The following is a 24149-nucleotide window of genomic DNA, read 5'->3' on the forward strand; positions in this document are numbered from 1 at the left end:
TAGCGGGTCTCACGCATGCGCACGAAGGAGCCGGCTCCCTCATGCGCATGCGCACTTGACAAACATCGAGGCGGCCGTGCGGTCGTAGACCGTACGGCCGCCTCTGAATGAAGGCCTATATGTGATGTTAACGTGCAGTATTCTTTTAAAATTTGATATACAAATATTCTTCAAAACTTAATAGTGCAGGTAGTGTACCCATCTCAGAACCAGTGAGTTGCGGTATGCCTCATCTTTCTTTTTCTTCAAATTAAGTTTTGAAGAATATTTGTATATCAAATTTTTAGAGATGAGCGGTTCGGATTCTGTGGAATCCGAACCGCTCCGAACATTGGGGATCCGAGTCCACCCGAACCCTGTTCGGGTGTTCACCGCCTGACTCGGATCCCCGTTCGGGGCCGAACGGCGGCCGCCTGATGTCGGATTCTCACTAGAGAATCCGACATCAGGTCTCCTCGCGTGTAGGGCAGAGCGCAGTGATAGCGCTCTGCCCTACACAGAAACAGACACACAGCCGCCAGCGGCAGCTGTGTGTTTGTTACAGCAGCCAATGAGAGTCACACAGACTCTCATTGGCTGCTGCACGGAGGGAGCCGGCTGGAGCTCACACATGAGCTCCGTCTTCCGGCTCCCTCCGCAGCGTGTGACAGCAGAGCGGACGGCGCGGGAGCGGGGATTCAGGTAAGTTTTTCTTTTTTTCTTTTTTATTTGTGCAAGGGCTGGGGGCGCTACTGGGGGGGGTCTGCTACTGGGGGTGCGGGGAGGCCATACTACTGGGGGGGGGTCTGCACTACTGGGGGGGGTCTGCTACTGGGGGGGGGCTATACTACTGGGGGGGCCATACTACAGAGGGGCCTGCTACTGGGGGGGGCTATACTACTGGGGGGGTCTGCTACTGGGGGGCCATACTACTGAGGGGCCTGCTACTGGGGGGGGCCATACTACTGGGGGGGCTAACTACTACTGGGGGGGGGGGATGCTACTGGGGCAGCCTACTACAGGGTGGGCCATACTACAGGGGGGGCCCATACTACAGGGGGGGCTACTACTGGGGCAGCCTACTACTGGGGGGGGCCTGCTACTGGGGCAGCCTACTACTGGGGGGGGCATAGTACTGGGGGGGCCATACTACATGGGGGGCATACTACTGGGTGGCATGCTAATGGGGGGCATACTACTGGGGGGGCCTGCTAATGGGGGGCATACTACTGGGTGGCATGCTAATGGGGGGCATACTACTGGGGCTGCCTGCTAATGGGGGGCATACTACTGGGGGGCATTCTACTGGGGGCACTGCATAGTGGACCCTACTACTAAGGGGACTGCATAGGGGGCACTACTGCTGGGGGACATTGTGTAAGGGACACCGCTACTGTGGGCATTGTGTAAAAGGGTCACTACTGTGGGCATTGTGTAAAAGGGTCACTACTGTGGGCTTTGTGTAAAAGGGGCACTACTGTGTGTCGTAACATAAATAAGAGACACTACTTTATGGTGTAATGTGAATCAGGCCCTATGTGCGGTGTAATGCGAATAAGATTGTGCACTGTGACTCCTAGGGCCGTAGCCCACTTTGTAAACAAGTACTGTGATTCTGCTGGCCGTACCCCACTGGGTGGGTGCACTACTTTTCATTTCTGCCACTGCTGTGTGGCAATGTGTCATAGATGTGCTTTATACTGTGGTGTCTGTGTCGTTGTGCCGCTGCTTTGTCGCTTAGTAACCAGTCAGCTCACTGCAACCTTTGGCCAATAATGTTGAAAACAATATTATAAACTGTGATATGGTCTAAATTGACTGGAAATTAATGTTATTTAGGTTAATAATACTCTAGGAAGAAAAACAAGACCAATTTATGTGATTTTAGCTTTTTTTGTAAATTTTTGTAAAAAAATCCAAATCCAAATCCAAAGCCAGTCACCGCAGTTTGGCAAATCCAAATCCAAAGCCGGACGACGAATTAGAACCAAATCCAAATCCGGCAAAAATGGTCCGGCGCACATCCCTACAAATTTTAAAAGAATACTGCACGCTGACATCACATATATTCCTTTTCCCTATATTTACGGGACCATTGGTAAAGAGAAAGAGAGAACCATAGGACGGACATCTATAACTTCATCAATACGGATAAGTATAATAATCCTTTCTACCACTCACAAAGTACTAAGTAACAGGCAGCGCCGTTTTTCAAATACTTTTGCGCATTAGATACGTGTGCAAGATGTTGACTGCCCGTCCCCACATTTACAGAGGGCACACAAATGTTGGAACTTGGAGGATCCTCCAGTACGCTAGTATTTAGGTCGGGCTCACACATGGCAACCGCGGACACACTTTCACTCTCCTCGAGGATTTGTGATTTCGATTTCTCAGGGCACACAGTTGGTTTTCCTGGAGCTGTCTTAACAACGTTCACATTTTTAATTGGACCACCACCACTACTACTACAAGCAGAAGGGCTATCAGCAGTCTTCATAAAGAAAGGCCAAGGCCATATCCTTTCCTTTCCACTTCGTGTAGTGAAAGACCACGGAGGTCATCCTTGTATGACAGGAGTGACATAAACCTCGGGTCTGTCACCGGGCAAGCTCTGCAATGCACAATGGGTTGTAGTAGTTATCATGGAAAGGGGTTCGGTTAGGAAAGGCGTTTTAGCCAATTAGCACAAGTTATGAGTTAGCCAATTAGCACAGGTTATGGGCAGGGGTGGAGTTTGAGCTAGAGTTTTATGGGTAAGTTAGACTCCATTCTCCCTCTTTTCTTCTGGAGATTGGAGTGGTGAAGTACTGTTATCATTACTCTGTGTATTTCACTGTATTACGGTTGCCAGACTTATATTTTGTATAGTTGTGCATTTTATTGTTATAATACACCCCATCTGTTTCTATCTGTCTCTCCTTACACTTAGCCCCTCTACTACTTTTCTTAATTTCTCCCTCTTCCTTCTCTTTCTATTCCTTCTCTTTCCTCAAACTCATGGATCGCCCCCGGCGTGCTGTGGCCATACACGCCCGTTACCTGGTGGATGCGGTGGCCGCGGGAGCGGGATCACATAACGCCGTGCGCGGTCGGCCCGCAGGTCGCAAGCTAACGGCTGGCCAGCATCGGGCGGGGGAAGGGGGCAGGCTTCGCACGGGGGCTCGCGGCCGGGCGGCCATTAGAGGGCTGTCTAGCTCACCTATCCCGGCCGCGGGCCCAGTGTCGCGCGGATCACCTCGTGTAGTGGGTCTGGCGCTTGGCCAGGGTGTGGACGGTCCGTCCGCATCTATGGCCGGGAGTCGCGATAGGGGGAAGGGAGCGGCGCCTTCCCCTGCTGCGCGTGGCGTTTTACCACTAGCCCACGCTGGGTCTAGCGTCGGAGGCAGGACATGGAGGCCTGCTTCCCGGCGGGGAGCAGCCACGGTGCTGGCGTCCCCGCCTGCGCGCGCGTCCAGGCGGGGGGGGATCTTGCCCGCCACCCCCCCGCCTCCTTTACCCGATCACGGCCGGTCTCCGCTGCCTAGGCGTTCTGCGCGCTCGGCGGCACGCAGCGACACGCATCCCACTGGGGCTGCGGCTGTGTGGGACCGGGGTGCCCAGGGCGGCGCCAGTCGAGGGGGTACTAGGCAGGGTGGTAGGCGGCAAAACGTGCGCCACCTGCCGCACGAGCGGGTCACCACGTCCCCCTCTGCCACCAGTGAGTCGCTATCTAGTGATGGCGGGTCTTCCATTCGAGGCAGCACCCCACCCCCTACTGGTTCCACAGAGGGGTTGGGGGGAGGTGCGCGGGGGGCCAGTAACCGGTCATATGCCGAGGTGGTGCGAGGGTCCACAGTGCCACGGACAAGATCCGAGGCTGCATCCGCTGCGGTACCAGTGTTGCGCGCGGAGACCGTGTCCACACTGTGCGCATCACTGCTCTCTGCGCTAGCGCCGTTATTGGCTCAGAACAGCACCCAGATAGCGTCAGGAGCGATCGATGGAAGCGTGGCAACGTTGGCGGATGAGATTATTGGCGCTTCGGGTCCCCGGGCGTCCACAGGAACGCTGCAAGGTTTACATAGTACGGCCATGGATGATTCGCTAGGCCTGGGGCGAACATTTTCTGTACAAGACAACATTGTTTGTGTCCCAGCAGGAGAGAGCTTGCTGGATTCCACGATGCAGAGTCAAGGCGACAGCGGAAGGCCACTAGCCACGGTAGCAGAGGGCGCGGCTGGGCCGTCAGATGGTGAGTCTTCCATCGATCCAGATTGGATTGGTAGCTCCAGTAGTAGCCAGGAGACATCGGCGCAGCGAAGGAAGAAGCGTAGGCGCCATAGGTCAGAACAGGGAACAAGTAGCCTTTCCTCCACCTCCTCGGATTCCTCAGAGGCGTCACGGCGAGCTGGCAGGAAGAGGTACAGGCGACATAGGCGCAAGCACCGTTCGTCCAGCAGAAGCATGTCAGTGAATTCCAATTGTTCGGAGGGAGTCTTATGCGCTAATACAGCGGTGCTGCGTGGGGTTCGACCCAGGATCCGAGATCGGATCAGGCGAGGTCGTTATGTCAACATATTCGCGCTTACCAGCCGGGGGAAAAGAGCTTGGGTAGCCGCAAAGAAAAACAGGGGGTCGGCCCGCGACGGGGGCATGTCCTATCATGTTTGGTTAAAAAACATGTATATCTTTGCCTCCTGCTACTTGGAGACGCGTCCCGATGAACACATGCGCGTGATCAGGTACATGTACTTAATTCATGATATGTTCACCAACTCCAGGGGCGGGGCATGGCGGGTGTACGTCGAAGAATTTCATCGTAAACACCACGGCAGGGAAGTTATAGACTATGGGACAAAAGATGTAGAGATTTTTGTGGACGTAACACAACCACAGCGCACTCAAATTGAAGGGGCACCCTTACAGAGAAGTTTTGGGGGACAGGCAGCGGCACCGAGCGGGGGGTCAGCCCGGGGGCCGGGTCCCAAGGCAAGACATGGCAAGTGCTTTGCCTTCAATAATGGCCAATGTGCGTTGGGCGGGCGATGTCGTTTTCGACACACATGCATCCGTTGCGGGGGCACCCACCCGATTAAGGAATGCTCCAAAGGTTCGGGAGGCACGTCAGGGGGAAAAGGGGGCGGTGCCAGTCATGGCCCTAGTGCCCCCTCCACCAAGTAAGGCAACCATCCTAAGCAGGGCCCCCACGCCTGTCAAGGCAGGGACCATGGCACCATGGCTTGAGGCGTACCCGCTTCAGGACGTAGCCACATTCTTGCGCGGGAGGTTTTACGGTAGGGTTTAGGCTTCCGTTAGTAGCTAGGGTGCAGGGAGGTTCCGGACGGAACCTTCGTTCAGCTCGTGACATGCCGTTGATTTTACAAGAGAAGGTAAATAAAGAAATAGACATGGGTAGGATAATTGGCCCTTTCTCGGAAATTCCAATTCCGGGTCTGGTTTTATCACCGGTTGGAGTGGTCCCCAAGAAAACCCAGGGTAGCTTTCGTTTTATTCATCACCTTTCGTACCCGAGGGGCCTGTCGGTTAACGATGCTATCCCCAAGGAACTTTGTCACGTGGTTTATCAATCTTTTGATGACGCGCTCGACTTGGTTCGTTTGTTTGGGGGAGGGGCGCTGATGTGTAAAGTCGACATCGAATCTGCTTTCCGACTGCTTCCCCTGCACCCGGACGTCTATTATTTAATGGGGTTCAAGATCAATGACGGATTTTATTTTGATAAATGCCTGCCCATGGGGTGCTCTATTTCGTGCGCTTATTTCGAGAAATTTAGTACCTTCCTACACTGGTGTCTGTTTAGGGAGACGCATGAGCCGGGCATCGCTCATTACCTAGATGACTTCTTATTAGTGGGGCCACGAGATTCCGTTAGGTGCGCACAGTTGCTCGTAAACACGCTCAAGCTGTTTTCCGAGTTTGGGGTTCCCATTGCGGAAAACAAGACAGAGGGACCCACCTCAAGACTTTCGTTTTTAGGCATCGAAATTGATACGGTTGCGGGTTGTCGTCTGCCGGTTGAGAAGGTCCAGCGTTTGCGGGATGAAATACTGTTGGCCCTGTCAGTAGGTAAGCTGACATTAAGGCAGACCCAGTCTCTGTTGGGTCTTTTAAACTTTGCGTGTAGGGTCATTCCGGTCGGAAGGATTTTCTGTAGGAAGCTCGAAAGAATGACGCAAAAGGCTCGTAGCCCGCATCATTTCCTGCGGTTAACTAGCGAAATTCGGCGTGATTTAGTGATTTGGGATGCCTTTCTAACTAATTTTAAGGGCATTCGCATTTGGCAAGCCCCCCCGGTATCAAACGTCACATTGCAGCTGTTCACTGACGCGGCTGGGGCTACGGGATTTGGTGCGATGCTAGGAAAATATTGGTGCGCTGCTCCTTGGTCTTGCAGCTGGATAGCAGAAGGTTTGACCAGGAACATGCTGTTGTTGGAGCTTTTCCCCATCATGGTCGCTATGGAGCTCTGGGGAGGGCGATTGCAAGATAGAGCAATTATATTTTGGTGCGACAATATGGGGGTAGTGGACGCGCTGAACAGGCAAAAAGCAACGGGTCTGCCCGCCATTAGATTAATTGCGCAAATTATATCGCGCTGCCTCCAATTTAACATTGAATTTCGTGCCCAGCATGTTCCAGGGGCTAATAATGATGTTGCTGATGCGCTTTCGCGTTTTCAGTGGGCGAGGTTTAGGAGACTTGCCCCTTGGGCGAACATGGTCGGTGATGCATGTCCCGATTATGTCTGGCAGGTGGTTCGTACAGCATGGAGGCCGTAGCATCCCGGTCCCTGGCCCCTGGGACCTTCAGGGTTTACCTCTCGTCATGGGAAAGGTGGAGCAATTTCCTATTAAGGGAGAGGCCGCGAGGTAAGATCTAATTCTGACCTTACTCATACATTGGGTTTTTTTTGGGCTGTGAGACACGGCCATCGTGCGCCTTTTTTTCCTTGCCAGAAGGGGACGGTAGAAGTGGCGGAGTGAGCTTCGTCAAATGACGGGACACTTCTCCACTTTTACAGACGTCTGGTGAACAGACGCAGCGGGCAGGGTGCAGCGTGGCAAAACCCAAAGTTTGGTGGCCGCAAACGGGGGGGGGTTGCTGGGAGTGGTTCTTTGCTGGGCCGCCGGCAAGTTTCGGCGGCTTTGTGGAAGGACTGTCCCAGTGCCTTTCCCCATTTCATAAATTTTTGGTCGGTCATGGGTGATGAAGGGTTACACCTGCTTGCTGGGTCGACGCCGCAGGATTACGGCCCGTCCAATCATTCATTGGCCTGAAAGGATCTATGATATGATGGGGGCATGGCTGGCCTGCAGGCGCTGCGGGGGTTCAAGGTTGGGCGTAGTTACCTTAGGTTACGCCTGACTTCGAGCTTTCGCTCATCCCAACTTGGGGACTAGCTACTCGCCCTAGGTGGGGGTCTTGAGGAATTTTTGTTTTATCACTGGTTTAACCCAGGCTTCTGCCGCCCAGTGAAGTTTTGTGTTTTTGCCTCAGGCCAAGTTGGGATCCCCCTCCCAAATTTTTTCTGCCCAATCTCCCCTCATGCTAGGTTATAGGATATGCATTAAATAGGCCTAGTGTTATTTCTCACACATCCCCTAGCTGTTAAAGTTAGCATAATGTGATTTTAACCATACCTGCAAAGATTTTATATTAATCTATCTATTCTACCTTTTTTCCTGCCAGGAGGTCAGCTTGATAACTCTTTTATCTGGGTATTAGGTCATTCCTACATTTTTTGGTTGGCAAGGTCTGAGGTGTTGTTGTCTGAAAGAGAATTGCCAGAGATGCCGCATATCCGGTGGATGGGGCACCGGGGTATGCGCTGGGCCCAGCTGCAGGATGTCCTCAGCCAGTCAGTGGCTAGGTTCGGGTACCCCCGTTTCCTAGTCATACATTTGGGGGGGAATGACCTCACTGAAAGGTCGTGCCTGGACCTTAGGATGACTATTAGGAGGGAGTTAATTGCACTGGTGGAGGCTTGGCCTTTTTGCATGATTATATGGTCAGAAATTGTGGCCAGACTTGTCTGGAGAGGGGCTGAGAACCCTAGGGCCATTGAGATGTCGAGGAGGAGAGTAAATTCGGTAGTTCGCAGGGCCCTCATCACCAGCAGTGGGGCGGTAGCCAGGCATGACAATATCCCGGTGTCTCAAAGGGAGCATTTTCGACCGGACGGGGTCCACTTATCCAGAGGGGGTTTGGGAATTTTTTCCAGAAACTTGTTTAGGTGTCTGAGGAGTCTAGATGTCTAGTTTCGTAGCTGGTAGGTAGTTATGGTGGCGGTGGTGGACGGTGTCCTGTTGGCCCGGTCTTGTATGGCCTTTTAGTTTTGTTGAGTTATGGATAGTTTTAGTTCATCCCTGGGGGGTTGCCCGTGCGCCTGGGGCGGACGTTAGGGCTTCATCAGTACCACCGGTCCAGGTGGTACGGTCCCCCCTCTCTGGCACGGGGGCCCCCCAAGTTGCAATCCCCGCAGGGTCAGGCAGAAGGCCAACACCCTGCGAGTTGTATGGAACAAGGGGGCAGATGGTCCCGAGGTTTCATTGGGCGGGCTGTTCAGGCTCGCTAATTTACTATTTTTCTGATATTATGTTTGATATGTTGTGTTGCATAATAGGCCATCCAAGCCCCCGCCACCATTTTCTCTCTCGCATTTTTTAGATATAATAATTCTAAATAGGCTCACTTAAATAGTTTATCATAGTTTGAATAAAAAGCCGACCCACTTCACCCAATGCAATGTGTCTGTCTTTATTTTAGTTAAGGCGTTGTGTGATTGTGTTGCATGAGTGTGTGAGGTGATCTGACCTAGAGCGTTTATGGCATATTGCCAATTTTTGGTTTATCTAAAGGCAAATATCCTTTCAATTTTTTTTTCTTAACTTCAGTAAAACTTGCTTTACCATATCGATGGCGTGACTTAAGCCCTGGGGCATGGGCCTTCCTAGAGGATGAGGAAGTTGACAGCCTTGCATTGCTGGTGGCAGCTACAACATGTGGTTCTTGGCCTTGCTCTCCTGTCATGTGACAACCCTCCATATTTTCTGCAGTCTTGAAGCAGTGTCACAATCACCAATAGTGTGGCCAAGGTGCGGTTACAAAATTCACACACGTGCAGTCGTGCGCACACACAAAAATATTAGAAAAAAAGACAAATGATGATTTATATTTTTTGTGAGTTCCAGAAGAACTTGGGCCCAGAGCACCAATTGATCACAACTGGCGTCGGGCAGCACAAGGTAGCAACTTGCGCTGCTGGCTGGCTCTTGTGCGCTACTGCGGTTAAGCCTAACACAGACGCACACACAGAAAAATATAAAAGACACTTTGATTGATTTTTTTTGTTTTTAGCATGACTGGAGTTGGGCTGGATCTTGTGCGCTACTGCGGTTAAGCCTAACACCCACGAGCACACGCAGAAGAAAAAAATATAAGACACTTTTATTGTTTTTTTTTTAGAACGACTGGCGTCGGGCAGCACTAGGTAGCAATGTGCGTTGCTGGCTGGCTCTTGTGTGCTACTACGGGTAAGCCTAACACCCACGAGCACACACAGAAAAATATAGAAGACACTTTGATTTTCTTTGTTTTTAGCATGACTGGAGTTGGGCTGGATCTTGTGCGCTATTGCGGTTAAGCCTAACACCCACGAGCACACGCAGAAGAAAAAAATATAAAACACTTTTATTGTTTTTTTTTTGGAGAACGACTGGAGTTGGGCAGCACAAGGTTGCAACTTGCGTTGCTGGCTGGATCTTGAGCGCTATTGCAGTTAAGCCTAACACCCACGAGCACACACAGAAGAAAAAAGTATAAGACACTTTCATTGTTTTGTTTTTTTGAGAATGACTGGCGTCGGGCAGCACTAGGTAGCAATGTGCGTTGCTGGCTGGCTCTTGTGTGCTACTACGGGTAAGCCTAACACCCACGAGCACACACAGAAAAATATAGAAGACACTTTGATTTTCTTTGTTTTTAGCATGACTGGAGTTGGGCTGGATCTTGTGCGCTATTGCGGTTAAGCCTAACACCCACGAGCACACGCAGAAGAAAAAAATATAAAACACTTTTATTGTTTTTTTTTTGGAGAACGACTGGAGTTGGGCAGCACAAGGTTGCAACTTGCGTTGCTGGCTGGATCTTGAGCGCTATTGCAGTTAAGCCTAACACCCACGAGCACACACAGAAGAAAAAAGTATAAGACACTTTCATTGTTTTGTTTTTTTGAGAATGACTGGAGTCGGGTAGCACAAGGTAGCAATGTGCGTTGCTGGCTGGCTCTTGTGTGCTACTACGGTTAAGCCTAACACCCACGAGCACACACAGAAAAATATAAAAGACACTTTGATTTTCTTTGTTTTTAGCACGACTGGAGTTGGGCTGGATCTTGTGCGCTATTGCGGTTAAGCCTAACACCCATGAGCACACACAGAAGAAAAAAATATAAGACACTTTTATTGGTTTTTTTTTAGAACGACTGGAGTTGGGCAGCACAAGGTTGCAACTTGCGTTGCTGGCTGGATCTTGAGCGCTATTGCAGTTAAGCCTAACACGCACGCACACACAGAAGAAAAAAGTATAAGACACTTTCATTGTTTTGTTTTTTTGAGAATGACTGGCGTCGGGCAGCACTAGGTAGCAATGTGCGTTGCTGGCTGGCTCTTGTGTGCTACTACGGTTAAGCCTAACACCCACGAGCACACACAGAAAAATATAAAAGACACTTTGATTTTCTTTGTTTTTAGCACGACTGGAGTTAGGCTGGATCTTGTGCGCTATTGCGGTTAAGCCTAACACCCATGAGCACACACAGAAGAAAAAAATATAAGATACTTTTATTGTTTTTTTTTTGAGAACGACTGGAGTTGGGCAGCACTAGGTTGCAACTTGCGTTGCTGGCTGGCTCTTGTGTCCTACTGTGGTTAAGCCTAACACCCACGAGCACACACAGAAGAAAAAAGTATAAGACACTCATTGTTTTGTTTTTTTGAGAATGACTGGAGTCGGGTAGCACAAGGTTGCAACGTGCGTTGCTGGCTGGCTCTTGTGCGCTACTGCGGTTAAGCCTAACACCCAATAGCACACACAGAAAAATATAAAAGTCACTTTGATTGATTGATTTTTTGGGGTTTTAGCAGGACTGGAGTTGGGCTGGATCTTGTGCGCTACTGCGGTTAAGCCTAACATGCATGCACACACAGAAAAATATAAAAGACACTTTGATTTTTTTTTTTGAGTCCAGAACTTGGGCCCAGAGATGGACACAGCACAAGCCCAGGACACAGCAGACAGCCCAGATGGATCAGCAGACAGCACAGTGACAGCACCGTGATCAGAGACCAGAATGGATCAACAGACAGCACGGTGACAGTGACAACACCGTGACCAGAGACCAGAATGGATCAGCAGACAGCACAGTGACAGTGATAGCACCGTGACCAGAGACCAAAATGGATCAAATGGATCAGCAATCAAAAGCCCAGGACACAGCAGATAGCACCAGCACCTCTCCCAGCCCTACTCACCCTCCCTGCTCAGTCTCCACAGCCGGAGTGAAATGGCATCCATCACGTGGTCCCTTATATACTACATGGTCCCTTATATACTATATGAATAATACATCCCACAGATATACTCTGGTGTGATTGGTGCATTTAGAATAGCCCCTCCCATCACACAGGCCCATGCCAGGGCTTTCCTGACTGGTTACTGCAGTCACATAAACATGAACTAATCAATTTCAGCTGTTTAATGTGATGCAGTGATATCTGTCTTCCATCAAGCAGAGTCCCGGAGGTCCCAGATGCAGCCTCTGGTGACCATATATAGGTCTATTCACTTGCTGCCCTTATGGTTTTTGACAACTATTATTATAATATTTTAGTATATATATTTTTTTCTTAACAAAGTTCTACTTGACAATTGGACACTTTCCATAGCTGCTCTGCAGATCCTAATGGGGAAGGGAGAGAATGTAGAGCTGAGTTTTATGGCCAATATGATGTTTAATTGAAAGTATAACAATACGTCTGAGGGAGGTCAGTGCCATAAACAGTGCTTAATCCTTTATTGAGGCGATCACTGATACACTATAACATTAAAAAACAATGTAAAGTTTTACTACTTTATATAGAGGTGTTATTGCTTTCAGTTTGTTTATATAAGTTTTTGGGTTTATATAAGCATGGTGCTGAATGTGATTTGATTTACAAATGTAATGCTTCCCAAAGGAATGTAAATGATACACCCATATTTTACATACCTGTATTGATAATGTTTTTTATACTGGAATTAATTTTTTTATTCATTTATTTTGTTTGAAAAACCCGTAACCAGTGAAATTGGGTTCATACAAAGCAGCACAAAAATTAAAAGGGAAACCCTGCCATAAAAATAATAATAATCTGATGTGAATGTAATAGGTGTAAATAAGAAGTGACATCACATTTTCCTTAGGTCAGTCATACAAAAGACACCAGGGGCCTCAAACCAGAAATAACCATTCTATTCCTGTCTGTTGGAGTCTGTGAGTTCATGTTGTGATGTCATAATGGTAACTGCCTGTATCAGGGCTTTGCTGTTGCTGCCTCTCTCATACACTACCAGTTCACTGACACTGCACCACACACCAGCAGGAGATACTCGCATAAGGTTAGTGACTGGACAAAGATAAGGGCAGCTTTGGACCTGAATCAGACCTGCTCGCGAGCGCTGAGCGCTCACAAGCGGGTCGATGTTGCCCAAGTGCGCATGCGCATGACGGAGGCGGCTCCATCATGCGCATGGGCGAGACCCAAATAACGACGACCAAGCCGTCATTATGGGTCTCGTACCAAAGGGGGCATGCTGTCGATGGTGATTGACAGTACGTCCCCTTTGATGGGCATGTCGGGGGCGTGGCTGCCCAGACGGAAGCGCTCCTATGGGAACGCCTGTCTGGGGCCGGCCCCACTGACATCACTAGTGATGTCAGTGGGAGTGCTTTTGGCTCTGATAGAGCCAAAAGCACTCCAGGGCTTGTGGCAGCGAGACCCTACCGCAAGGATCTCGTTGCAAGCCCGATGGTCGCGATGGTCTTGACCACCCACAGCTATAGCGAGCGGCCAGGAGGCCGCTCCAAACAGTAAGAGGGATGGCCCTGATTCAGAGCGAGCACTTTGTCAGAGCATTCAGCTCTGAATCAGGGCCTTAGGGCCTGATTCAGAGCTGAACGCTCTGACCAGAGCGCTCGCTCTGAATCAGGGCCCTCCTACCTGTTTTAGGAGCGTCCTCATGGACACTCGCATAGCTGTGGGTTACCACCCACAGCTTATGCGAGCGTCCATGATGATGGTCGCGATGGTCAAGACCATCGCGACCATCGGGCTTGCGATGGAGACCCTGCGGTAGGGTCTCGCCGCAAGCCCTGGAGTGATTTTGGCTCTATCAGAGCCAAAATCACTCCCACTGACATCACTAGTGATGTCAGTGGGGCCGGCTTGAGATGGTAGGCGTTCCCATGGGAACGCCTCCATCTGGCAGGCACGCCCACCAAAGGGGGCGTTATGTCAATCAACATCGACAGCACGGCCCCTTTGGTGCGAGACCCGGAGCGATGGAGAGCCCGTCGCTCTAGGGGTCTCGCACATGCGCACGACGGAGCTCCCTCCGTCATGCGCATGCGCAGTGGGGGACATCGACCCGCTTGCGAGCGTACTGCCGCTCACGAGCAGGTCTGAATGACCCCCTTAGTTCCATGCGTCGGCAGACAGCGTGACTACTGTAATATGACTTAAGACCTTGGGGACAGGGCAGTATTGGTTAAAATCGGAATCTCACACCTAGTGCGACAGTGTCATTACAGCACAAAAGCATCTGCATCTGGAACATCTCTTATAGGTGTTAGGTGGGCACTGTCTGGCTGGGACTATACTGTTCCTAATTAATTCCTTTACACAGTGCTCCAGGTGGGTGTTGGATAGGACTATACATTTCCTAATTAAGTTCTTTACACTCTCCCTATTGCGGTCTGTTCCATTGTTATTAATGTACAGAGGTGTGAGAGAATTACAGCATATTGTGCTTTAGTTATTTGTTTTTATCCAAGACTGTCATTAGTAAATGTTACATCTAGATCATAGTTTGGGCTCCATGTAAAAGTGATACTAAATGCCGGTGGTATATTTTGTTTTGTGTCACTGTGATGCATACGAATATGCTGCTAGTATTTACCACCACAGGGAGGTCCAGCGGTGTCCTCCTCCTCCGCTGCATCCCCTGCTGTGTTCCTGGCAGCCTAATGCTGCCGGCGATGGGTCACTAACTTAATGTACATACGTGATGACCGTCTGTGTATGCGCATAGAGCTCAAACCCTGTGGGTACTTTAGAAACAGCGTTAGAGCTGTTTCCTAAATATAGTATTGCAGTCATCACCCCTTTTAGCACCAGAAATTAGTACTAAAGGGGTCATAACTCTTTCTTACATGGAGCTCTAATTACTAAGGGGGTGCTAGGGTTTTTTCTTCCCACCCCCCTCTTACCCTCTCTGTCTTGTCTCTCCCCCTCCCATGCTCACTTCCCCTATCTGTTACACTCTTTTCTATCTCTCACCGTGGACATGCGCTCACCATCGACGTGCAGATGCGTTTATCATCGGCCGGGTATTAGGTCAAAAGAGCAGATTGAGGTGACAGAAGAGATGACGGGTTTTGTAAGGTTAGTGGTGGGTGTGTGATTTGGGCAAACTCTGCATAGCCTCTTAATGCCTAGAGGGACGGGCAGTCCTTCAGCAATGGGTCCCCAGAGGTTTCCTCCACAGGGGGTTTTTCCTCTCCTGAGTGCTGAAGGATGATTCTTTGTGAGTCATGAGGTTTCCGCCATCTTGTTCCTCTTATAGGACAAGAGTGTAAGAATTCTGGATCAATCTTGGTCCAGAATTCTCTATTTTATAATGCAGAGTAAATAAAACAAAAGTTTATATATTACTTGAATAAAAGCTTAAATATTTTTAAAAAATATATATTTCTTCTCGAAGTTGTCTTTATTTTTATGAATAGATGCTCTCAAAAGGCGAAGAGGCTGAAGTGAGGCCTGACGAGGTAAATGAGAGCAGAGTTGGTAATGGAAGTAATATGGTGGTGGGGAGGCTGAAAGGATGAAAGCTCAGCTTAGATAAAGTACAGGTAAGTGTGTGAGATCTGCAGCCTAAACACTGAGGTGACAATGCAAATGAGAGGGGTTTATGGAGACATGATGAGATTGGATCGATGCCTCTGAGTAATAAGTGATCAATAATTGTATGTAAGAGATTAATGCAAGTCAAGAGATGACACATAATTGGGGAAAACACTAGGAGAGATCCTTTCTAAATCACCAGAATCATGCATTGTTTACCAGTGAGGTAGCCATGAGGTAGTGAGGGTGCACTTCATACTTCATAGGTTACAATGTGCGATTAGCAATACCTGAAAATAAGACATACAAGGGTAAAATGAAACTAACAGGATACTCACTGCATAAATAGTTATGCAGCTTACAGAATGAGGAATATGGTCTTACTCTATAAATGCTTTCATCCATTTTTTTCCTTTACAAAATGTTTTAAGTGAACTGTGGGAAGGCTATCAAGAGCGGCCAGTCACATGCAATAATGTACTAAAGTATCTAACTGAAAAATTAAGCAAAAAACCATAAATACAAAAAAGTGATATTACTCATGTGATACTGTACACAGAAGATGTTAGACTCATATTCATACTCATATTATTTTGGTGCAATATAAACAAATGCAAGCATATGAGACCATCTAAACATATATTTATACAATTCTAATATCATACAGGTTTTATCTAACTTTCACTTGAAAACCAATTTCCATAAAAACACAATAAAAGTGTGATGTCATATTAGCATAAGCACTGTCGCTCCAATGTATATAAGGGATGCTGTGAACAAAAATAAATTATATTGGGATAAATAGAAGCTGTTACAATTACCAGGTGTAGGCAGCCATGGTGGATAACCACACAACTGTACAGTCAGACACACTGGATTGATATCCTGGAAAAGGGAAAGCCCTGTGAGGCTGGCCCAATGGCGTAATATGCACTGGTATTCGAATGGGAGAGGGCCAGTGTGAGAGTTCCAGCTACTGATGGTCTGGTGGAATAGTCCGCACTAGTATCTGGATGGGAGCAGGCCAGTGTGAGAGTACCAGCTGCTGATGATCTGGTGGAGTAGTCCACACTAGTATCTGGATGGGAGAAGGGCAGTATGAGAGTACCAGATACTGATGGTCTGGTGGAGTAGTCGGCACTAGAATCTGGATGGGAGATACGTTGTCTTCTTTGGGCTGCAGCTCACTCAGACACAGCACAGTATTTTTTGGTCAGCTGTGCCCCAGAAAAAAAGAGTCTCTCCACGTCTATACAGTTATACATCTCTAGGAAGCATCACCAACCATATAACAATTTAGCACTCCCTGTATAGGGAACACTAAACTTACAATATTTGTTTCTTAACTATTTTGATAATTAGGGCCTTTGCGGTACCTCTCCTCTTGAATCACAGTACTGTCTCTGTCCCTAATGCACAAGATATATACCAATTCAAATGCAGCTCATACACAAACAGGAGCCCGTGCAGATTGCTAGCTATAGGGGCATATTAAATTAAGTGTGAAAATAGCAAATATTCTGCACCTGCAGGTGTGGGATTTTTGCTATTCAATTAGGTGCAGGGTTTTTAATTTTTTGAGTGCCAGGAGGTTTTATTTGTGCACTTCTACAGCACAACCAATTTACCTTAAAATCCATAACTTTAGGAAAAATGGTCGGGTATTGCTCTGGGACCCCGGTGGCAACCCCCCTAATGACTGACTAAGCAATTGTAAGTTTCCAATTAGCTTAGTTAGTCATTAATTACTCACCTTTTGCTGTGCTGCCTCCTCCTCCTGTTCTTCTCTCCAGCATCGCAGACAGCTTCCATGGACTGGCCAAGCACAAGACAGGTATATACTACCCCTTCTCCACCCTCCCCGGACATTACACTACCCCCTCTACCCTGCACCCCCTCCCACACACACTACACTACCTCGACTACCCTGCACCCCCTCCCACACAAACTACACTACCTCCACTACCCTGCACCCCCTCCCACACACACTTCACTATCTCCACTACCCTGCACCCCCTCCCACACAAACTACAATACCCCAACTACCCTGCACCCCCTCCCCATACACATTACACTACCCCTCTACCCTGCACCCCCTCTCACACACTACACTAGCCCCACTACCCTGCACCCCCTCCCCGTACACATTACACTACCTCCTCTACCCTGCACCCCCTCCCACACAAACTACAATACCCCAACTACCCTGCACCCCCCTCCCGGTACACATTACACTATCCCAGCTACCCTGCACCCCCTCCCACACACACTACACTACCCCCACTACCCCGCACCCCCCTCCCCGTACACATTACACTATCCCAGCTACCCTGCACCCCCTCCCACACACACTACACTACCCCCACTAGTCTGCACCCTTCCCTGTACACACTACACTAGCCCCACTTTCCTGCACCTCCCTCCCCTGAACACACTAAACAACCCCCGCTACCCTGCACCCCCTCCCTGCACACACTACACTTACCTTCCCTGGCCGGCTTCATTCTTCTGCAGAGGAGCACATGAGCCGGTCCAGCCTTCGGAGGATGCAGCAGCTGGGAGGAGCAGATGTCCGGGACATGTGAGTTCTTTTTTTTTTTCACGCACCGCTGGGTTTTCAAAGCTGCATTTTTTTTATTGACTACAGACAGTATCGGGAGCGCGCATACAAGCGGTAATCCAAAATTGGTTGTGAGGTTCGTGTCGTGGCCAATTAGATATGCCCCATAGTGTACTGTATATCCCTTATCTCCCCTTGACATGTACAGCACTGAGCAAACTGGATCATTGGTCAGCTAAGCTTGAAATCACTGTACTGTTGCCGCCTTCATACACAATATATATTGTGTATACATACCTTTGTGAAAACATTTGTAAGAGCAGCTCACTTTCAAACATACTCAGGAGGAGCCTGAATTGCAGATTACAGTGTTTTGCGTGTCTGACCCATGCAAAATACTGACTTAAGCCATAAAGGGGACTAAGATGAGCAATACTTTAGTAGATGAACATAAAGTTGATTTTATATAAAGGGTGCAGACGCTCCAATATGACCTGTTCCATTAGGTACAAAATGCTCTGCTCCTGGATTTCCTTCTTAATTTATGATTGCAGCCACCTGTGGTGAAACACCTGTCTCATCAATTACCTAGTTCAACACAGGTGACTGCAATCATACATTAGGTGGGAAGTCCAGGAGCAGAGCATTTTGTACCTAATGGAATGGGTCATGTTGGAGGATACGATATTGTCTAGTGTGTACCCGGCATTAGAGTGCCGCACCTCTGCTCTGTAGATTTTTTTTGACTGTGAGGGCACCAGCTGCAGGTTCTTTAATTGTTAGGAGTGCCAGACCATATATATATATAAACAATCACTAGTGTTGCTGGGGTGCCACATCAATGCCCTATTGCCTAAGGATTAATATAGTGTCCAGAAAGAAGTGCACTCACAGTCATGAAGTAAATAATGTCTTCTTTTAATGCAATAAGATCAAACACAGTCAGCCATCTACTTTTCGATCCTCACATGGATCTTGACAAAGATGGCTGACTGTGTTTGATTTTATTGCATTAAAAATAAATATTTACTTCAAGACTGATGAGTGCACTTCTTTCTGGACACTATATATATATATATGTATAGATACATACATAGGTGTGCATTAAACCGACCTGTGGGTTGCTTTCAGCTGTCAACTCAATCAAGGGAGGTGGGTGGGGATGAATGGATGAGGCTTCAGATGACAGGGGACATAACTGTGGATGGGACCCCTAGCACGAACTGGGGGAGGAGCTTCGGTCGGTATGGGGGCGAAGCTTCGGCCGGTATGGGGACGGAGCTTCTCGACATGGGGGCGGATCTTAGGATTGGCAAGGGGAGAATACTCGCCTAGCCCAGGTGGAAGGCTTCAGATCACGGAGCTTCGGATGGCTGATGTGGGGAGGGTAGAGGGGGTGAATGGCTGGGGCTTCAGATCCTTCCACTGCCTGCAGTGTAGACAGCGTTGACAGGGATTTTTTTCTATTCCCTGTTAAAACTGCCTGCACTGCAGTGGATCCTGTGGGCCTATTTTCACGGTGGGCCTGGAGCTGTTGCTCCACCCACCCCACTAGTAATCCGGCCCTGTTAATAGCAACTTAACATGGCTGGTGTGGCTTTTAATACATAATGCACTGCAGAGATTGTGAGAATTTCTTTCTCCTGCCCCTACATAATGAAGCAGCTTTTATCACAGACCATCAACAAAATGGTATAGAGAATCTGACATCTCAAACAATTTTTAAGAGTGAGATGATATTCACTTAGTCTGCTGGAAATGTTTGATGATGTCCTCAAAGTTTTGTAATGCTCTGTTATAACCACTAGAGATGTACGGAAACGACATTCTTCCCCTCGCATTATAGTAAGTGATCTGCTGTGCAGAATGTTCCATTACCCTGTCAATCTCTCTGGTGTGTCTCTGCTTAGTGACTCCCATCATAATTCAGTCTACAGGTCTCTGACTTCTCCAGAAAGTATGACTAACACAGATATGGGTATCAGTGTGGAAAAGACGTCTAAACACTATAAATGAATGTATGCAGAGTTTATTAAACAGAAAGAGGCACTGGGGATTTAGCCGTATATTAAAGTAAATTTCACTGAAAAAAACAAATAGCACTGACAATGGTCAGCTTTAGCTTTCTCCATAACAAACATGATTGTGCTGGGGAATTTGTCATCTCAGTTTTCTGAATAATTTTATTTTTTTTGAGAAATACAAAGAGGCTCCTTATGTATTTGGAAATATTGAGGTTACACAATGGCGTTAAGAAAATGCCAGTGACACCACATGCCAGCTGTGATAATTCTAGATATGTTTTGTGTGTAGCCAGTGATTACATCAGCGTTTGGGAAAATAACGGAGGACACTCTATTGTGCCCCTTATGCCACTGTCGAGAAGGTAGTGGGTACTAAGTACCCAGGCCAACTAAAGAGACATATGCCTACCCTCAGTGTTGTGTGGCCACACCCACTGCAGCACAGCATCTCAATGGTAGCATGATGAGACATACTCACAACTCTAATTGTGCATGCCCACTTGAAGTACCAAGGCCTGTAATTTTTCAGGGCAGCCATGCCACTGTTAACCATAAGTGCAAGGGGAAGTGTGTATGGTTTCATCCTTTGCTTCATCATTTCCATGCTTCTACTAGCGGTAAAAAGCAATGAGAGAGTACACGTAGTTTACACCTTTCCTTTGATACTCATATTTGCCAACTTTCCTGGAATACATGGGAAACATATGCATTTTTGGGGCATCCACCAAGGAGAGCATGGCATTCTCTCAGATCTCTTAGGCTAGGGGGAGGGAGGGTTAGGGTTAGGCACCCCCGGGGGGACTTAGAGTTAGGTACCCCCCCAAGGGACTTAGGTTTAGGCAGCGGGGAAGGGGAGATTAGGGTTAGGCACTTACAGGGGGGATTAGGGTTAGGCACTTGGGGGGAGGTTAGGGTTAGGCACCCCTAAGGAGGGTTAGAGTTAGGGGGGTTAGGTTAGTTATTACTTACCTAAGGACGATCAGGATTTCCAGCGCTGTCGGGCTACCGCTGCCGGGATCTGTTCATCTGTCGGGCTGCCGCTGCCGGGAATCGAACAGCCGGCCATGCGGCCGACGGTATTTCATACCGATTACATGGGTGAGGCATCATTATGTGAATCACATCATCATGGACCTCTCCCCCAGTGAAATCATGCAGTTGCGCAGTGGGAGGAGAGGCTATAATGGCACAAATCGTATTATCAAGCCCCTGCATTTGTTCCATGGATGGAAGGTCCAAAAATTTGGCAAGATTGCCGGACATGCTGCATTAAAGCAAAGTAAGGATTGTCATACAGGCCCTGTCACACACCAGTGTGCTGCAAATTCGCTTTTTGGGGTTCTAGTTATAATTGTGAATGGACATTTTCTATCATGGGGCACATGAAAAATAACCTACACAACAGGATGGCTGAGGGCATTACGTTGTGCCCGTTCCGGCTTTATAACTATCTTTCAAATGTGAACGGGAAATCTGAACACCCAGAAGTGTCAATGAATTGACAAATTTGTTTGTTATTGCTTATAGCACTTGTTTATCTTTCATTAAAACGACTGCTGATATGTTATTATCTATATTGTTCTAATTTATTACTGAGATTAGGGTATTATGCGGCCCTTTTGAAGTGTATCAGGTTGTCCATCACTTCCATATACCCCCACATAGTTCATACAATTGCTGTATCTTTAAAGGACAGAAATATTTCATAAATAGGCCCCATAGTATCAGTATCATTATAGACAGCAGACAATCTCTCCCTAATTTTAATAAACGCCCCATCATCTGATGAGTGTTCCCTCCTCAGTGTAGGGTAAACCATCAACCATAATCATAAGAGACTTGTGTAAGGGGAAAGGATGGTCAGCTTTATTTATTTTTATACTAATTAATAGAGATGAGTGGGTCCGGTTCTTCGTGTTCCGAGGGGAGATCTGAGTCTGGCTCGAGTTTTCCCGCCTGGCTTGGATCAGAAAACGAGGCAAAATGCGTCATCCTCCCGCTGTCGGATTCTCGCGGGTTTTGGATTATATGAAGGTCCCAGCAATCGGCGCCATTTTCACTCCGGCTGTGGAGAGAGAAGCTAGCAGACGTGTAGTCAGTCACTGTCAGTCACTCAGTGTGTGTGTCCAGTCGGAGTCTTGGGCTGAAGTCTTGGGCTACAGCTGCTGTGTCACTCGTCCTGTCAATTGACGGTGGCTGCTGCTGTATTGTTGTCCTGTCCATCAGGCTAGCTGTGTTATCCGGGGGGGGGGGGGGGTGCTCTGTCAATTAGGGGTGTTCTTCCCCAGTGTAAAAAAATAAAAGTACTTTTTTTCTTTCTTTGTGTGTGCGTTAGCAACTTAGCTGCACTATTATTGTATGGTGACACTTCCGCAGTTTATCTGCCACGTATTTGTGACTCTGCAGGGGGTCTGTCTGTACTCGGCAGGGTTGATTTATTGTCCATAAAAAAGGGGTGCTGTCTGTGTTGTTCATCAAGGGGCTGCTGCCTCATTCAGGGGTGCTCTTCTCCAGTGTAAAAAAAAATAAAAGTGCTTTGTGTGTGTGTGTGTGTGTTAGCAACTTAGCTGCACTATGATTGTTTGATGACACTGCCGGCCAGACCGCAGTTTATTGTCCACGTAATGTGACACTATAAGTCGTAGGACAGTGTATTATTCTTATTCATAAAAAATATTGTGACACTGTAAGTGGTAGCACAGTCTAATATTCAACTTTTCAGTTCTTTCCTCAAACGTGAATAAATGATTAGACTACACGCGGACTACAAGACTAGAACAAAGTGGTAAATAACATGCATTATATATAAAACATGATGGCATCACTGTAAGTGGCAGTGCAGTGTGTTATTCTTTTCTTATTCATAAATAATCTTGTGACACTTGGAATGAACAGGGCGGGTAGGAACTGCGCTAACATAGGGAGGGGTAGTGCAGGAGGGGGGTGGTGGAGGAACCGGGTCTTGACCATGCGGAGTGGGAAGGGAGGGAAGGGTGGGAGTAGTGGTGCGGAATGTTTGTAAGTACGGGGTGGAATGAAAATAGGGGAGACTGGAGGTAATGTGTGTAGGGTGGGTATGTGTGGAGTCTGAGTGTGTCAGAGGGGTGGAAAGTGCTGCCCCTTTTTACAGGAGTACCTAGTCCTGTCTGTAGTAACTATTAAACTGGAGGTTAGGTGTGCTTTTGTGTGTTGTTGGAGATGGCGGAGTTGTGGTGTTGGGCTAAGTAGTGTGTGTGTTGGGAGATGTAGAATTGAAAACAGACAACAGTGTGGGAGCCACACCGTTTTATTAGAGTAGTCACAATGCTGCTCCGGAATGGTCGGGGGGAGAGGGGTGGTATGGTTCTGAGGAATGGTTTGGGATCTCGGGGTAGTGGGGTTGGAGGATGGTGTGGTGGTGTCAGAATGACTGGCTCTGTGTGGGAGTATTGGTAGACCCTTTCAGGGGGCTCCTTGCCTTGCTGTTCTATGACTAGCACGTATTGGTCTACAGTCTTATGAGTCGATGTGGGTGTGTGGGCTAGATGGTGGGGTGAGTACAGTCTCGGATGTTTAGAGTAGGCGGTGTCCCGCATGGTGGTTAGCCAAAGTTTATACCTACCAGTAGGTCCTTACAAGAAGTGGAGATGCTGCTGGCAGTAGAATTTTGCTTACAGTTGTTTTTTCTCTTCGTGCCTCATGCTGTTTGTCTTGGTGCTGAATGCAGAGGACGGTTCACTGGGGCGTCTGTGTGGTACTGCACCTGTGGGGTCCTTCACTGCCCTGGGGCTGCCTGTGGAGGTGGTACAGTATGGGGAAGTCTACCCCTTCCTGGGCCTGGAGGATGCTTTCGGCTGGTGGTGCTGAAAGCTGGCCTTTGGGAGGGGGATGACCTTCCTCTCTATGTCTTTGGGATCAGCGGTGTGTGCGTTTAGGATGGTGTTCGTGGCCTCCTGGGCTGGTGTGCGACACACGGTGGGGCAGTGCTGTGTAGGAGCGAGTCTCCTGATAAGGCACTGATGTATCTTGTGGGGGAGAGAGCCGGGGACGGAAGGGGAGACGCCGGTGTCCGGTCTCACTTCTGCGCTTGCACAGGAGTGGGGGGGGGGGTTATGTCTCCAACGCGTTTTGGCTGCAATGCCTTCTTCAAGGTTTTTTCTGCAAAAATAAGTAGTCCCAGCAAATTTGGGGTACATGAAAATGGGTGCAAGCATGGTTAAAAATTGGTAAAGTGCATTTTTAAAAAATGCACCTTCAGCAAGCACCTGCAATAAAAAAAACAGCTTGGGCATACTTGGGGGACCCCCTGGAGTCGATTTCGCTAGTTGTTAAATTTGTCCCTCAACTTTGGATTTTTTAACCCATAAAACGAAAGTACTTTTTTGGGGGGGGATCTAAAGTATTTTTTTTTACTTTTTTTGATGCAGTTTACCTTTGGGGGAC

General features: G+C 48.3%; 1 protein-coding gene across 1 annotated transcript; it reads left to right on the forward strand.

The window, feature by feature from the left end:
* Positions 1–4053: 4053 nt before the first annotated feature.
* On the forward strand, positions 4054–5142 carry LOC148518265 (uncharacterized). Its single transcript, XM_088477442.1, has one exon. The coding sequence runs from the start codon at positions 4054–4056 to the stop codon at positions 5140–5142; it is 1089 nt and encodes a 362-aa protein (XP_088333568.1).
* The last annotated feature ends 19007 nt before the right edge of the window (positions 5143–24149 follow it).

The sequence above is a fragment of the Taudactylus pleione genome, unplaced genomic scaffold (genome assembly GCF_031769625.1).
Source record: "Taudactylus pleione unplaced genomic scaffold, aTauple2 ptg000201l, whole genome shotgun sequence".
NCBI classification, from domain to species: domain Eukaryota; kingdom Metazoa; phylum Chordata; class Amphibia; order Anura; family Myobatrachidae; genus Taudactylus; species Taudactylus pleione.

What these genes read in the sequence shown, in the direction of transcription:
- LOC148518265 (XM_088477442.1), top strand. Translation starts at nt 4,054, where the DNA reads ATGGATGATTCGCTAGGCCTGGGGCGAACATTTTCTGTACAAGACAAC.